Genomic DNA, 17302 nt, shown 5'->3' on the forward strand with positions numbered 1-17302 from the left:
TTTTTGTATTACTCTAACCTCAATAGGGATTAGATAAATGATAACACACATGGATCCTCCAATGACGCTACAACAAGAAGTTTTATGCAAGCATTATCAAAGATCACTCCTTGAAGCACAAATGTGATATCAATATCATGAGTGATGGGTCATCGAAGTATGAAGTTATTAAAGGGAAGTAATTATTCAAGGGGAGCATCCAACAATATTACAAGATTGACTCACAGAAGCAATGCCAATTGTGACATTCAGAAAGATGATCAACAGTATGGCTTAAGGATATTTTGCAAGCATCAAGGGGAGTGTGCCATCAATAAAGATCTTCACACACTGTACTCTTTTTACTTCATCTAGATTTTTGTCCCATTAGGTTTTTTCTGGCAAGGTTTTAATGAGGCAGTGTTGCACGAGTGACGGTGTTCTATACACATAATTTTATGTTACACATGCTTATGCACTCTTTTTTCCTTTGATCACTTTTTATCCCACTGACTTTTACTAGCAAGGTTTTTAATAAGACATATTCCATGCATGGTAGACATCCAAAGGGAGTGTTGTAAATCCATGTTTTACATGGATAAGTGGATGTCACCATCATACCTAATAACTAATAAGTGACTAACCCCACCATATATCCACCATACCTACTTCTTCCACTATACCTTTGTGATGTGATTGAAACCTAAATAAACTATGTATTTTCTATGCTTATAAATATGCACCAAGGATGAATCAAATACAAGACTAGATGAGTAGGAACTCATGGTTGAGCTCTTGAGAATTGTTTTTCCATTGTTTCTTCCAAAATCCTCTTCATTTTATAACAGTACACTTTTTTTCTTACACATGTCTTGGCTTAAATTAATTTTTTCATTGTTGTCTAAAAATTTGTAACAAAAAAATTTAAAAAACTTAGAAAAAAAGGAAAAAAAAAAAAAAGGACGCAGGCTAAGGCCTTTGAAACTTGGCTCAACCCTACTTGACTTAAAAAATAGAAAAAAATTGTTAGGCTCAACTTGAGTTGACCCAATAAATTTCGAGCCAGACCAGCCCAATACAATATCAACCATGCTTCACACTACTAAAAAAGAAATTGAAGCGGTTTCTTAAAAGTTTATACCTTATGTCAATGGGTCAAGTTGAGTGAAAAAGGGCGTTGATTTACAGATGAGAGATCTCAAGTTTGAATATCAAAACATCATAGTTGTGTGTGTGAAAACTCCGTGTAGTTAGACTATAGGTTGTATTGAAAAAATAATTTATCTATATATATAAAACAAAAGGCAGAGAATGATAAAATATTCAAAATATCAGAAATGCTATTGGTTAATACAAACATTAAGAATTGAAATTATTAATTAAATAAGAATAATATGATAAATTCACAATTTTTTATATTAAAAAAATAAAAAATAAAATAAAAATAAAAATCAGATAATGAATCTTATTTTTATGAAAGACAGACGCGCATGCAGAGTCTAGCACACCTCATAAATACCCAATTCAATTCAGATCTCTCTCGCTCTGGCCCTTTCAATTTCTGTCGCTCTGGCCCTCTCTCTCGCACGCTGGCTTTGTGTCTCGTGCGGGCTCGCTCTTTTGCAAGCTGGCATTCTGTCTCGTGCTGGGTCGCTCTCTCTCCCAGTCCCCTCCCTCTTCTTCCATTGCCAAGCAGATTAACCAGTAGTCAGTAGCTTCTCTATGGCAGGTAACTTATATAATTTTGTAACTCTCTCTTTTTTAACTATGTATATGTTCTAGGGTTTCTAACAAAGCGATTATGTGTCCCTAATTTGCTTTAGGTTAAATTATTTGGGTACTGAATTATCTTTTTTGTTTATATTTTGGATTTATATAGAAATTGGGGTAAATTTCTATTATGAGGTTTTCTTTGATTAATAACTTTTCTGGGTTTTTTTTCCTGTTATTTTTGAATTTGCCTACGAGTACTTACTATGAGTACGATTAATTATTCTATATTGGTTTTTAATTGTAGTTCATTTGTGTCGGAAATTTAAGATGTGGTTCTGATTCTTATGATAAAACGGTTGGGTATAAAGCTGTTAGACTTACTTTAATTATATTGATTGTCTGATTTGATTCTTGAATTCGGTATTAGTTGTATTTTTTTCTAGTTTTTAATTTCTTTGTCATTGCTAGCTCTTTTGATGTGCAAAGTTGGTTACAATTTTGAGTAAATTTATGTTAGGTGTCACCTACTTGAGCAGAGCATGTGCAAATCCCCATTTTGACCATTGATTAAGGTAACTTTTCTATTACTTTTACAAGCACTTTTAGGTGAACAATTCAGTGTCATTGTGTGAATCCTCTCCCTCTTAGCTTGTATATCTTTGCTGCTATCTTATTTTTGTTTAAATTTAGTCTCTTTTAGATGAACAGCTCAATGTACATATTAGTCTCTTAACAGCTAATCTGGTGAGACCTATGAACTTGTCTGATTATTTTTGTAGGACCTTTGTGTAGCTGATTTCATGAAACAGTCTTTTGCTTTTCAACTAAAACTCCCTAACCTTTTATTCACCTGAATTGCTTAATAGCAAATTCACATTGTATAAAGTGGTATTTAAGGGTGTGGTTATGTTTGGCCTTGTAGGCTTCTTGTGCCTGTTTTCTTGTTTCTCTTGGGATGTTATTAGCTTAAATTTGTTTCTGAAGGATCTATTGTCCATTTGTTTTTGTAATCGTTTTTTTTTCTTTCTTTAATAAAATTTCATTTTCTTACCAAAAGAAGATCAGGTTACATGATTGAGTTTGGTGTAATTTTGACTTGTTGCTTGTCCATTGAGTAAAACACCTTATGAAAAAGACTTCATTTAGTCTTTGTTGATCTATCAATGTCTTGGGTTTTTGAATTTGATTTTTCATGTCCTGCTTGCTTTTTGATGTTATGGTGTTGTAGGAGTTGTGCCCATTGTTTATTTAAAATGCTTACCTGGTTGCATGCATGTTTAATTTCTGTTATAGTGTGCAGGATGACCTTAACAGACATTGTAGATTTATCTAGCGATGATGAACTTGGAGAGGTTGATGTGAAACCTGTTAAGTTGGAGCCAGTCTCGTTGGAAGAAAATTGCAACAGAATGAGAACAATAAGGCTCTACTTGCGAAGCATCAAAAGTCAAAAACCCCATGTGCAATAAGAGAATCTGAAGAAAATAGGAGCTCAAATGCTCTAAGTACTGGTCACAGTAGCTCTAGTATATTAGACCAAGGGCAGTCACCAGTGGATGATACTGGCCTTTCTTATACATCGCCTTTATCTCCAGCACCACTTTGTCGGCAGTTTTGGAAAGCTGGGAACTACAATGGTGGCATTGGTTCTAAAGTCACAATTCAAAGTATTCTACTATCTACTGTTGTATTTTGTACTTGAGTGTAGTGCATCTGGAATTTTACTAATATTGGTGGTTAAAGCATATATTGTCTGATTAGTAGGCCAACTAATTCTGTTGAGGCTCTTTCACGAGTTTTCATGATTTTTCTGGTGATCACTTTTGTTTTGATGATAAGGTTTTTCATATACAATGCAATATTTGCAATCTTCTGCATCTAATATTGTTTATGCATGGTATGTTCTATGACATTCCTCTTTCTGGATCACAGATGGCAAAAACTATCTACATGTCCACCCAATGTTCCTTCATTCAAATGCCACTTCACATAAATGGGCCTTTGGTGGTAAATTCAATCTTCATTCTTCTTTATGTATATGTTAATGAATTCAACTTTATGTATGTTGTGCTTTTTTCCTTTTTGACAAGGACAGTACATTCCTTTTTTTTATTCTTGTTTTCAGCCATAGCAGAACTACTTGACAATGCAGTTGATGAGGTAATTTGTGAATGTTTATATCTTACTTTTTTTTTTCCTCTGTGGTGGTGAAGAGTAATAACAATCTGCTTGGTCTTGCAATTGAATTAAACAAGAGTCATAGAGATTTTCAGATAAACGTGTTAAGATAGAGATTTTATATTTGAGTAGAATCTTTAATGGTTTCAGAGTATCTAATAACTTTCTTTTCATGATATTTTCTCACCTTTTTTTGGTTTAGTTTCCTCGTAATTAAAGAAGATACAAGATGAGCAAAAGTTGTCAAGTCATTGGAAAATAGTAATCTATAGAAGAGGCATTGCATATCCATGTGAAGCTCAGTGAATTTGAGGCTGTGGACGTTTAATAAATAGGCTGATCTTTACCTAAGCTATTTGTAGGGTGTAAGAACCTGGATTCCTTGGCCAAATAAAAATTAGTGGGCATGTATATATATGTTAGTGGAAGAATATGTTTTATTTATTTCCTTCTAAAAGTACTATTGGTACATCAAGAAAAAAGAAAAAGGATATTGGGTCAATGCCTTTTCAGTCATGGCCTTTCTTATGGCGTTTACCCTGATTATGTTTTGACCTAGTTTTGAGAGTTTGACGAATCATATCATGTTTTGCATTTCACTCTTCTTCATTGTTAATTTGGATAGATCCAAAATGGGGCCACTTTTGTCATTGTAGATAAAACCTCAAATCCAAGGGATGGAAGTCCAGCATTGTTAATTCAAGGTATGGGTGTATGTGTACAGGATTCTTTTATTCTTACAATCTTTAATATCTGAGATGTATTTACCTAGCTTGTCCAAAATTTGATACTTTGTAGATAATGGTAGTGGGATGGACCCTGAAGCTATGCGGCGCTGTATGAGTTTTGGGTTTTCAGATAAGAAATCAAAATCAGCCATTGGACAATGTATAAATTTTACCATTCATTCTGAAATCTGTTTTATTATCTCCTTTGGCATTTATTGGTTGACTTGTAGCCTTCCAGATGGAAATGGCTTCAAGACCAGTACTATGAGACTTGGTGCAGATGTTATTGTGTTCAGCCGTCACCAGGATAAGAGGTTTGACTCCATTAGTTATATTTATAGTACTTTTAGTTTCATTGTTCTCTTAGTTTATTGTGATTATTCGAAATGTTACTATTTTCTGATTTTCAACAAACAAAATTTTTATATGGTGATCCAAAGGTTTTTGAACGTGTGTTTGTCAATTCTTTATCAACAAGAAAGAGGAATTTTACTATGATTTTGCACTATAATTGATTGTCTTTTGTTTCCTTTTTTTTTTCTTTGGGGGTGGGAGGATAAGTGGACAATGATAGGAGGATCGGTAAAATGACTGTTGAAACATTCAAAACTCAACTATTTAAGATATATGAATCTTTGGAGGCCGTTGGGTGCCATTTGATATTCTTATGAAATTGTTCCTTCCCTAAAGACCTGTTCACCTCCCTCCACCTGAGCTCTCTGTTTGAATCTATTATTGTGTAAGTAAATACATATATCATGAGTCATGAATGCCATATGTGAGATCTCTGTGACATTTGGATCTGTTCACAACTTTTTCCTTGCCTAAGGACCTTCTACCTTGCTCCCTCCATCTCTTCCTTTGTGTGTGTGTGTGAAGGATGTACTATATTTGGGATGCAATTTAATGCCATCCTACTTTAGTGGTAATACTTTGTGCCTTAAATTGATGCTGTTGTTTCTCTACTCGTTTATTTTATCCAGGGTATTGACTCAAAGCATTGGTCTTCTCTCTTATACATTCTTGGCACGAACAGGCCATGACAGAATAGTAGTACCGATGGTGAGCTTTCTTGCTCAAGCTTCTGGTAGTGTGTGTATACTTTTCATTCCTGTTTTCTTATCTGTGTGATAGAGGTTAAACAGTATGCAAAATGTGGCTTATTGTTCTATGTGCTAGTAAATGGATGACCAGGAAATTTGATGTGCCATTGTAATGCCATGTTTATACTAGCTACAACATGAATTATCAATTTCTTGATGGAGAAGCATATGCACTATGTTTGGAGATTTTAATTTTTCTTTTTTCTTTTTTTGGTTTTTGATTATTCGACGATACTCTTACATTTAGTATCTAGTATTAACAGCTCATGTCAATTGCAGGTGGATTATGAATTCAACACATCAACTGAGACATTAGAAATAATGCATGGGACGGAACATTTCATGTCTAATCTTTCCATGCTGTTGCAGTGGTCCCCATATTCAACGGAGGCTGATCTTCTGAAGCAGGTAATTTTCTACAACATTTTCTTTGCTATGTATTAAACTTCTTTTTTCATTCGGTATATATATAGATATATATATGGAGAGAGAGAGGGCTCTTTTTCTGTTTTTTGTATTCACTGCACCATTCAAATATTGATCATAAGTATAGTTTATTTGGTAAGCGCTGTTATGATGTAGGATATGGGTGAATTATAGATTTAGGTAGCTTAGTGGAAGCGAAAACAATGAAAAAAAAGGAAAAAGAAAAAAGATGATAAGGATGACTTGGCTTCACACCAAGAATTCTCCAATGTCTGGAAAGTAAACTTTTCTCAATTTCTCAAATATCCAATCTCCCCAGTGAATTACATGAGAGGGGTACTTATAGGGAACTAAAACCTAGAGACAATAGGATAAAATCCCTTACTGGACAGAAATCCTAATCCACAAAGGAAACAATCGAAATAAACTAGGAAACTTAAATCAAATCGTACTAAAATCTGGAAAACATCCACAAAGGAACCAATCGAAATAAACTAGGAAACTTAAATCAAATCGTACTAAAATCTGGAAAACTATAGAACCTAGGAAACTAACAAATAAATCAGGCAATTAATCAAATCTGATACCAAATTTGATGTAGGATATGGGTGAATTATAGATTTAGGTAGCTTAGTGGAAGCAAAAACAATGAAAAAAATATAGAAAATAGATGATAAGGATGCCTTGGCTTCACACCAAGAATTGTCCAATCTCTGGAAAGTAAACTTTTCTCAATATCTCAAATCTCCAATCTCCCTAATGAATTACATGAGAGGTGTATTTATAGCAAACTAAAACCTAGAGACAATAGGAAAAATCCCGTACTAAACAGAAATCATAATCCACAAAGGAGGCAATCCAAATAAACTAGGAAACTTAAATCAAATCCTACTAAAATCTGGAAAACTAGAGAACCTAGGAAACTGACAAATAAATCAGGCAACTAATCAATGATGTCCGCATCAAGTTACCCACTGAATTGATCATCATGAACTCTAGACATGCACACCACTTCCTCTAGAACATTGTCACCTAATTCATAAAACTTTTTGGGCAGTGATCTTTGTATTTTGAGAAGGGAAATATCACCTTGAGAACATTATTTTCCTTGTCTGTTAAATTTAGATGGGTATACTCTGAATCTATTAAGTACTGATCCTTCAAATATTGTAGGTATGGGGTATCAGATACCAATATCATCCCATACACACCCCCACCAGTACGCAGTGGATATGGCCAAGATTTGGTTACTGTACTGTCTAGGTATTCCTATAAATAAAAACCTGTCAGGATATGACAGATATCTGTTGCAATTATTTTTTGAAAAGTTGGGACAGGGAGTATGTGGGTCTGATTGTGGTTTTTAATGCTTCACAAGAGAATCCGTTCCTTTACTTGTACATTACTTGCTGATTTAAAATAGAAAGAGAGGGGCTTGGGTTTTATACTATTTCTGATTACATCCTTAGAAGAGAAGGAGAATAAGAGTAGAAGAAAGAGAAGGGTAGATAAAAAGCTTAAAACAAAGAACTCGCTTGCACAGCCGTACACCTGGAACAAGGAAGAACTTGATGCATGAACAAGAATTAAATAGATAATAAATATGATTGTCATCTATCTTATTTTTTAAAAAATATATAAAATATAGTATGTACTATTTAGTGTGTAAGTTTAAGTTACTCTAGTTTGAAATAAACTGATATGAGCACTTTCACCTACTCTAAAGCATGTATCGCTATGAACTTCAATTCGTGTGTCAAGGTATTTCTATAGCTTTCATAGTTAAGCTTTGTTGATATGTATGTTCATTTGGTGATAGTTTGATTTATTTTCATTTTTCTCTTGAGATGGCAGTTTAATGACATTGGAGCTCATGGTACAAAGGTTATTATCTATAATTTATGGTTCAATGATGACGGGAATGTGGAGCTAGACTTTGATACAGATCCTGAGGTAGACAATTTCTTTCATCTTCCCTGTTCTTCTCTTTTATTTTATTTTGAAATGTAATGTGTCCTCATCCGATGAGGTGGCTTTTTGTGACTTGGTGGTGCAGGATATTCATATTAGTGGGGATACCAAAAAAGTTAACGCTTCAGCCAAATGGAAGACAGTAAATGAAGAGCACATTGCTAACCGTTTCCATTATTCTCTCCGGGTAATCCAAGTATAGCATATGCACACTTCATTAATATATAAGAATTTGAGTTCTCTGAGTGGAGTTTGATAGTTCTCTATTCTCCACAGGTATACTTGTCCATCTTATACTTGCGGATACCGGAAACCTTTCAAATAGTACTTCGTGGACGAGTTGTTGAGCATCATAATATTGCCAATGATCTCAAATTTCCAGAATTTATCTTGTATAAACCACAAACGGGAGGTTCTGTGGAGGTTGTACCACAATTTTGAAACAGTTGTTTCCCATTGCAGACGGACAAACTTAAGTTCTTCTTATTTGAACTACTGCTATCTCTTTGATCTCTGCTTTAATGATGTAGTGGCTTAACCATGCAGGGTCAAGTTATTACGACTATTGGATTTCTTAAAGAAGCTCCACATGTCAGTTTCCATGGCTTCAATGTTTATCACAAAAATCGTCTAATATTGGTATCTTTTCCTTGCTGAATTTGACTTTTCTGCTGTGGTGTTGGCTATCAAATAATGTTTAGGCTATTTATTTTGTCCTTCACCGTACATGTGATTTCTGGAAAAGCACAAGGTTATTCATAGGAGCACACATGCACACACTGTAGGTTTTTATGTATCGCAAAAAAACATCTGATGCAGGTATCTTATGGAATTTAGCATTCTGCTAGCAGTGTGTTGGCTATAAATATAGTTTCGAGGCAATATTTGCAATTAATTTTCCCGCTGTTTTTACTCCCACAGAGACACAATATATCTCACTAGTACTCAGGCTGATTCATTATGCCCAAATTTCTCTCTCTCTCTCTCTCTCTCTCTCTCTCTCTATATATATATATATATATATATATTTTTGTTTTCCCCTTTCAAAATTTTTGTTGTGTCATTTATATTGTCTCAGTACATGTAATTACTGCTGGTACACGAACAAAATTTTCTGTGGCAAAAAACTGAAAGCTTGAGACCCCATTGAGAATATTTTTCTGGTCCATGAGTTTGGTTCATGTTTTAGTATCATGTTGTGTAATGAAATGGGTTATGTTGTAGCAAAAAAAATGGTGTGAAATTGTAAGGAATGCTAAATTAGACTATTGCTCACATTTAAATCTGGTATTGTGCCTTTTGTATAAAATCCTACAAGCTTTTGTACTTTCTATTGAATAATTTCGTTTTTCTATTTTCTTTTTATCTTAATCCATAACAAATGTATTTAATTGTATAGCATCTGTTATATTTAAAGTGACAAGGTTGTGCTTTATAAACTATTTCCGTTTTCCCCTCCTTTGCAGCCATTTTGGCAGGTCGTGAGCTATTTAGACAGTAGGGGTCGTGGGGTTGTTGGTAATAATCTACTAAACCACTCTTCTTATTGACACTATTATGCTTTTTGAGGGTGTTGTAATTATAGACCAATGTTTGCTGGCTATTGTATAGGTGTTTTGGAAGCAAATTTTGTTGAGCCCAGTCACAACAAACAAGATTTTGAGAAAACTTCTCTTTTTCAGAAACTTGAAGCTCGTTTGAAGGAGATGACATGGGAATACTGGTAATCTACTTGCTACACTAATGGTCTTGTATTTTTTTCAATAACAGCAAAAATATTCATTTTTCTTGTGTCCCCCCTCCTGTATAACAATGAGGAACTTTTGCATAACCCAATGAATTTGATTAATTTTGTTTATTTATGTACGGAAGAACTTTGTACATAACTTCCAATTGATTTATATTAAGTGACCAAATTGTTTGGCCATTTGTATTAATAGAAGAGAAAAATGAGGTGGGTCAAGTTACTATCCACATGGACCCTTGTATTTAGCCTGCATCCATGTCAATAAAACATGACACTGGTAATGGTATGGCCACTGGATGCTCCAAATACATGAAACAATGCACTGACATTGGGACACTACCCTGCATCTGGCATTCATACCTGAGTCTATGCTGTTTCCTACAAAGTTTCTTTTGAAAAGAAAAGTGGTAGTGGCTGTGAACCTGATGTGTTGTATTGAACTTTGACAGGGATTATCATTGTGGGCTAATTGGGTATCAGGTAAAGAAAAAGCTTATCCCACAAGTTTCATCCAGTCGTACGCCACATAGTGGTGTTCAACAACCTGTCACATTGGGTCAAAGTTCCCCTGCTGTTGGTAGTAAAAAGGCAGCACTTGGAAGATTTGAGCAATTAATACCCAACTCCCAAGGTAACTGCTTTAGTTAAGATTTGTTTTTCTCATTGAATGTTTACTGATGGTGCCTTGTACTGGTGTAGTTGGAAGGATGAAGAGAAAGGAGAATGGTGATATTCCACCAGTAAAAAATGTGAAGGCCAAGCTGATTGATGGGAAAAGTCAGAATGTACAGGTCAGTAGGGAACCTTTTAAAATTACCACACTTTCCATTCCAGTTAAAGAAAAGCATTTTAGCTTCTGTTGGAGTCTGAGCTTTTGTAATTTGAGTTTTAATTTTTTTCGAATAGAAACGAATTTTATTCAAAGAAAAACGAAGTGGAAACAAGTAGTGGATAAGGGATCCACAATCCAAAACAAGCAAAAACAAAATAACAGACGAAACCAGAACCAGAACAGAAACACTACAACAAAGACACTAGCAAAACAACAGAGACTCCGCAACACCACAAGGACTAAAAGAAAACGAGTCAGAGAATCGAAACAAGATCCAGCAAAACTAAAGATAAACAAGACACCAAAACACTTCACGTTACAGCAGCAGCCATATCCCTCAATATAGAGAAGTAAGAATAATCTTTGAAATCTGGGGTGACAGAAGCCCATAAAGCAGCCCAGAATTTAACTCTATCCCATAATTTTCCAACACCCACTCCCTTATACTCGCCGAAAATCCTCCTGTTACGCTCCAGCCAGATAAGGTTGAAGCACGCTTCCCCCTGCCCCATACAACAAAATGAGAACTGAGAAGATCAGAAGAACACCCAAACAGCCTTAACCTCCCTCAGCAAGGTCCACCAAAGACTTAAAGAGAAGGGGAATTGTAAGAAAAGATGATCCGCGTTTTCCTCACTCATTTTGCATAAAGCACACCAGTGAGGAGACAAACACATATACAGTCTTCTTCTTTGGACAAGATTAGATGTGTTTACTTTTCCAAGGGCCATCAACCAGAAAAGAACTTTAACCTTTGAAGGAGATTTGACTTGAATAAGGAGGGAAAGCCTCAGCCATCCCATTGTTGAGAAGAAAAGATCGACAAGATTTGCTTGAGAATGTCCCTGAACCCTCGAGCTCCCACCATTTCCTATCCAATCTAGAGTGAGACAATTTAATTCCTTAATGCCCAACACCGCGCGCCCCCCCCCCCCCAATTTCAAGTTCCTCCTAATCCCGAAGTCCCAATTGAGGCAAGACCTGAATGACCACGAAAGGAGAAATGCATAAAAGGTGCTTTGTAGAAGGTGCGAATAATCTAGGAAAAAGATCCTTCAGAATTGATGCACGGCAGCGGCTATAAACTGCTGTCCAACGACCCAAACATGCATAGAAGGATAAAGCAATGAAATAGAAGTTGAAACGAAGATAATTGAGTTGTAGGGCAAAATCCCAATAGAAACTCTATAGACTAAAGGGTTTAGCCAAGAGGCTCTAAATAGCCTATTTATACTAGAATATACCAGCTAAGCATTCCTATTCCTAGTTTGATAAGAAACCCTAATTGACAAAGGAAATTAAACGAAATCCTAGTCCAATTGACTAACGGGCCTAAGTAATCTTAGAGAGCTTCATAGATGCTCCTGCATGAAACTCTCCTGGTTGGAAAAGACTCGGTCCTCGAATCTAAACCGTTATTATTGAAGACTCTAAGAGAAGCTTGAAACTGGATTCTTCCTTTACAAATAAGGAGGTATTTTGAATATCAGACAATTCTTGAACACTTATGTTTATTCTCTTGCATCAATTCCACCGGGTTGTGAAGAATTCGTCTTCAAATTCCAACCTTTTACTGAATCTGTCCAAACTCAACCTCCACGTACATAAACTATCTATAAAACTTTGCCGTGAAATTAAACCTTCCCACTCCAAAGAAATAGATACTTATGGCATGTTTACTAATCCGTAATTGGATTAGGAGGAATTGAATTGAGGAGGAGTTGGATTGAGGAGAATTAGATTCCAAATTCCTATTGAAGTTGTTTACTAAACTATATGGATTGAGGGGAGTTAGATTCCGGATTCTTATTGAAGTTGTTTACTAAACCATACGGAATTGAGGTAGGAGTGGAATTAATTACTAAAATGTCCTTGTTGTTGGGTTAAAGTAGATGGCAAATTTGGAATTTTAAAAATTGTGTTAAGGATATAATAGGTAAAAAATATGAATTCCTAATAGGCTAGTTCTCCAGGAATTAGAATACCACCTCCCATTCAAGAATTGAATTCCTTCAAAATCAGGAATTCAATTTATAATTTTGTGTGGGCTCCACTTACTTCTCAATTCCTTGATGCGAAGTAAACACATGAATCTTCAAGAGGTGGAATTCAATTTCTGATGAGAATTCCAATTCCTAATTAGTAAACACACCATTAGAATATTTAATCCTTCGAGAACACTTCCAGTTATCTTTTGTAGACAATCTTGCAACCCAAAAACTGTTCAATCCAAAAGCTATTAGATTGACATGATCAACGAATTTCTTGGCAATCTTCAAATCAAAAGCATCAACTCCAAGAAAATCAACATACTCAGAATTATCACAACACAATCTAAAGAAGTCATCTCATCTCTAACAACTTTCTTGTATCATCGTGCCTTCAAACTTGTATGGATTGTGTTCCTTCAAAAGTTTAGATCCAACCTTTTCTTGATCCACCACCTTCAAGATTACACTAGGGCCCCATTTGGTTGATGGGAAAGGAGGTTTGGGGGTGGGAAATCAATTGTTTTCCAATGTTTGGTGAGTCCAAGCATGGCAGTAGCTATAAGCTGCTGTCCAACGACCCAAAATACAGGGAATAGAAGGATAAAGCAATTGTCCTCCCAAAATCTCACCCTATCCCTACTTCCCACCTCAAACCCGCAACACTGTAAAAAGGAATGGTACCCAGCTGAAATATCCTTCCGAGGGTTACGAGAGGAGCTAGTAGTAGTTGGATTGGCATCCCACCCATTCCTAGCAACCCTGTACTTACTGCTAATCACCAGATTCCACAAGGAATTAGGTTTTCCTTCACTCCAAGCCCGCCTTCAATCTTAAGTTTTCCTTGCCTCCACTCATTTCATAAAAAGGATCTCATGTGCTTTTACACTTTATTAGCCACGCTGCTAGACATTTTAAAAAGTGACATATAATAGGTTGGGATACCACTCAAAACAGCTTGAATAACCTTCTGCCTCTAGAAAGAAATGCTCACTTCCACTTTTGAAGTCTCATGTGTACCTTCTCCACCACTGGTGCTCTAGGATTACTGCCGGGGGGAAGGCCTAAATACTTCATAGGCCACCCACCCACCTCGCAACCCCAACCACCAGCTAGCAAATCCGAATATGAGGTACTATAATTTATTCCCACAAAAGAACATTTAGATTTATTAATTCTCTTGAGCCTTCTCCATAAGCCTACTTAGCACATTGATCACCAAAGTGAACAAAAATGGGGATAACGGATCCTGGGCCTCCCGTTAATCATGATAGAGAAATTATCAGACTCTAAACAACCCTTGATCCAACTTCTCTATCTCCCTCCAAAGCCCTTTCTTTCCAAAACATCATCCACAAATTTCCATTCTACATGATCATATGTATGTTCAAAATCAATTTTAAAGACCAAACCCAACTTATTAGACTTCTTGGCGTGCTCGACAACCTCATCAGCAACCAAAACAGCATCCAGAATCTGCCTATTTTTCACAAAAGCTCCCTGGGAAAGGGAAATAGTACCGCCGAATACCTCCCTTAGTCTCGAGGCCAAAACTTTGGACACCACTTTGTATAAGCTAGTCACCAAACTAATAGGCCTGTAATCCCTAATCTTAACAGTCTCTCTTTTGGGATAAGACAGATCAAAGTTTCATTTGTAACCACATTGAAGACCCCAGTATCATAGAAATTCTCCGTCACCTTCATAATATTACCTTTGACAGTGTCCCAGCAAGATTGGAAGAAGAACAGAGTGAAACCATCAGCACCTGGCGACTTGTCCTTTCCGCAATCAAAGACGGCATTACAAACCTCCACCTCCTTTTTTGTCCAAAAAAAACCTCCACCTCCTCAAACAGCCTCTCGATCCAAGCCACCTCCACATTGCTAATTGGGCACCAATTTAATCCCTCCAGCCCCCAACCCACTTCCTTGTTACTACTATAAAACCTCTTGAAAAAATTAATTACCTCCGATTCAATACCCTTCTTGTTATCAATAATACCTACAGCCTCCACTTGTAACCTATCAATGTAGCCAGTGGCCATCTTATGAATTTTTTTGGTATTACCATCTCCATCTCTAGCCCATTTAACTTTACCTCTGTGTCTCCACTTCACTTCCTCCTTGAAAACTAAATCACCTACCAAGAAGTGTAGATCTTCCCTTTCCTTCCTCAAGACGCTATCCAGCCCTTCCAGCCCCTCACGGAGATCAACTTCAGCCTCCCATTTAGTGGACTCCACATCTCCAAACACCTCCTTGCTCCAGCGTTTCATCTTTGCTTTCAACAATTTCAACCTGCTCATAAATTTGTACCCTTCCCAGCTAAATACCTGGTCTTTCCCCCACCAAATTTTGAGAGCCTTCTTAAAATCAGTTTGATCCAACCACATATTTTCAATGTAAATTTCATTGATATTTCTGTGTTTTTGTATGTTTTACTCAGACTTGTGCTTGTTAGCCTAATGTACCCATGTTGACATCATGCAATCCCAGTCTGTTTAAGATATGGGTGTGCACTGTTTCTAAATTATGAACACTTCTCTGTGGCCTCAAGCCAAAAAGAATGTTTTAGAATGTAAATAATAGTCTCTGATTTGTTGCTCTTTAACGCATTTACTTTTCTAGCTTGTGAATCCTACTGGAAGCCAGCTGAAAGATGCAGAGGCTGTAAATTTGATGCAAGAGAACAAAAAGCTCCGGGCTAAGTGAGTAGATCACCTGCATCGTTATTTTGACGTCAATTTCATTGCGTGAGCAATCCGTTTCTTGCATAATGAAGATATTTACGTACTGAATATTTAGATTCTTAGCTATTTGTTTCACCTTTTCAGATGTTTGGAATATGAGAAGAGAGGGGAAGAATTAAATCTCAAGGTATTCCAAATGGCACCAAATAATTACTTCTATCGAGTATTTAACACTTGTACTTGCGTCTAAGATTTCTTTTTCCTTTTTGTTTGGTCTAATGACGGGGCTACTTAATGAAAGTGTTCTTTCCTTCCTTTGAGCTAGCTACTCGATTAGGTGTCTTATCTCAATACCTTCTTAATATTTTATTGCTTTGTGTAGTGTTCAAACTTTTGGCAGTCCATCGAACTTCTTGTGGAGATTTTTCCTCAGTAAGAGGGGGTTTTGACCCATCTTCAATTCTTTTGCATGTGAAATGATGTTGAAAGGACTTAAAGAAAATTCTATTAACTTTCTTAGAAAATGAAAGCTCCATAAATAGAATTCTCGAGGATTTCTCATTAACTTAAGCTTATAGAATGTCACAATAAGTTTAGGAAAGTTAGCTCCATTTGGTTGAAATTTCCTGCAGCAGCTTCCACTGTGATGAGTTGGGCAGCTGCTTGTTGAGCTGGATGACTTGGTCTGTCTCTGCTATATTCTCCGTACCTGCGATTGCCATTTCTCTTGCTTTCATGTTATACTCCTCTGTAAACCTTAAAGCTCAATAGTTGGAAAGCTTGCCTGAACTGTCTAGTTCAAATTATTGTATTTGTGCAGGTGACACAGCTTAGAAGTGAAATAAAAGAGCTCAATGACGAATACTCTCGGATGATGTCCGAATTAGAATCTTTGGAGACTGTCAAGGAAGAATCAGGTGTATGAATGCATATATAGCGAGTGTTGTATCATTGATTCTTTCATTTGTAAAACATTGTATGCATAGCTCCGCCTAGTCTACAGTTTTCGACCTTAGGATGATAGGCAGATGTGATCATCGAATCTGAAAGCCTCCTGTGTTTTTTCCCTTATTTTTTGTTTTAATTTCCATTTGTCATTTCCTTGTCAGTCTTCACGGGCTCTTGTAAATAAAAAAGTTGTATTTAGTCTCACTAACAATTTAGACCCTGCTAATTTCACAATTAGAATGTAAGTAGTTGTAGCTTATCTGTCAACAATATTTACTTCTATGCTTCCTAATGTTTTCGCTGTTTGGAAAAGTTGAGTATTAGGAATTTGGGTGGATCTTATGAAGTCATTTATGGATTAATTTTGCCTCCTAATTTGGTTTAGGCAAGGAGAGCTCCGTACAACCTATTTTCCTACCAGATACGTCTAAATCCGTATAATCACCCACAAAAATGACAAACCTTGTATAATTTTGGATAATTTTCCAAGTGAAGTTGTGAACTTGGCATTTAAATTTACAATTTGTCTCATACTCGTACTCAGCTATTGATTTATTGGTTTCTGTGAGATTAATATTCCTTTATCCTTTGTTTGGATGAAGTTAGTTATATTTCTATCATTTTAATTTCTGGCAATTGAAGATTTCAATATTTTATTTATTTATGTCCAATTTTATAAATGGCATTATGAAAATTGTGAAATGACGTTTATTTTGATGAAAATTAAACTCAGGAATTTGATAGCCTAATTTTCACGATTTTTTCTACGTGTCATTTTAATAAATTCTACTCTTAAGTTTCTAAACAAGGGAATTATCAATTTCGCCTCTTAAATTTCATACTTTAAATTAAATTCTAAGTTATTTTCTCTCATCCAAACGAAAGGTTATTGCCCTAGAAATCCTCACATTGGTGTAGACTTTGCCTCTAGTTACAAAATGCAAAGAAAATATAAATGAACATAATATATATATAAACCCAGCATTCGTTTTGTTTT

General features: G+C 35.8%; 1 protein-coding gene across 6 annotated transcripts; it reads left to right on the top strand.

Moving 5' to 3' along the window:
* The first annotated feature begins 1490 nt into the window (after positions 1-1490).
* Positions 1491-16617, top strand: DMS11 (Histidine kinase-, DNA gyrase B-, and HSP90-like ATPase family protein). Of its 6 annotated transcripts, none has more exons than XM_089044264.1 (21): positions 1491-1708; positions 2210-2264; positions 2986-3359; positions 3625-3699; positions 3818-3852; positions 4496-4574; positions 4669-4758; positions 4837-4912; positions 5582-5660; positions 5981-6109; positions 7982-8080; positions 8184-8285; positions 8375-8521; positions 8645-8737; positions 9565-9616; positions 9710-9821; positions 10295-10476; positions 10545-10636; positions 15296-15375; positions 15502-15544; positions 16178-16617. In XM_089044264.1, the coding sequence occupies exons 4-21, from the start codon at positions 3654-3656 to the stop codon at positions 16280-16282; spliced, it is 1641 nt and encodes a 546-aa protein (XP_088900390.1). In that variant the 5' UTR covers positions 1491-1708; positions 2210-2264; positions 2986-3359; positions 3625-3653; the 3' UTR covers positions 16283-16617. The 6 variants fall into 6 exon arrangements, with proteins under 6 accessions (XP_088900390.1, XP_088900393.1, XP_088900394.1 ...); XM_089044267.1 differs by having other exon boundaries at positions 1522-1708; positions 4829-4912; XM_089044268.1 differs by having other exon boundaries at positions 1522-1708; positions 2993-3359; positions 4829-4912.
* Positions 16618-17302: the final 685 nt, after the last annotated feature.

Source organism: Prunus mume, linkage group LG1, assembly GCF_029339155.1.
Source record: "Prunus mume cultivar Tortuosa linkage group LG1, ASM2933915v1, whole genome shotgun sequence".
NCBI lineage: Eukaryota > Viridiplantae > Streptophyta > Magnoliopsida > Rosales > Rosaceae > Prunus > Prunus mume.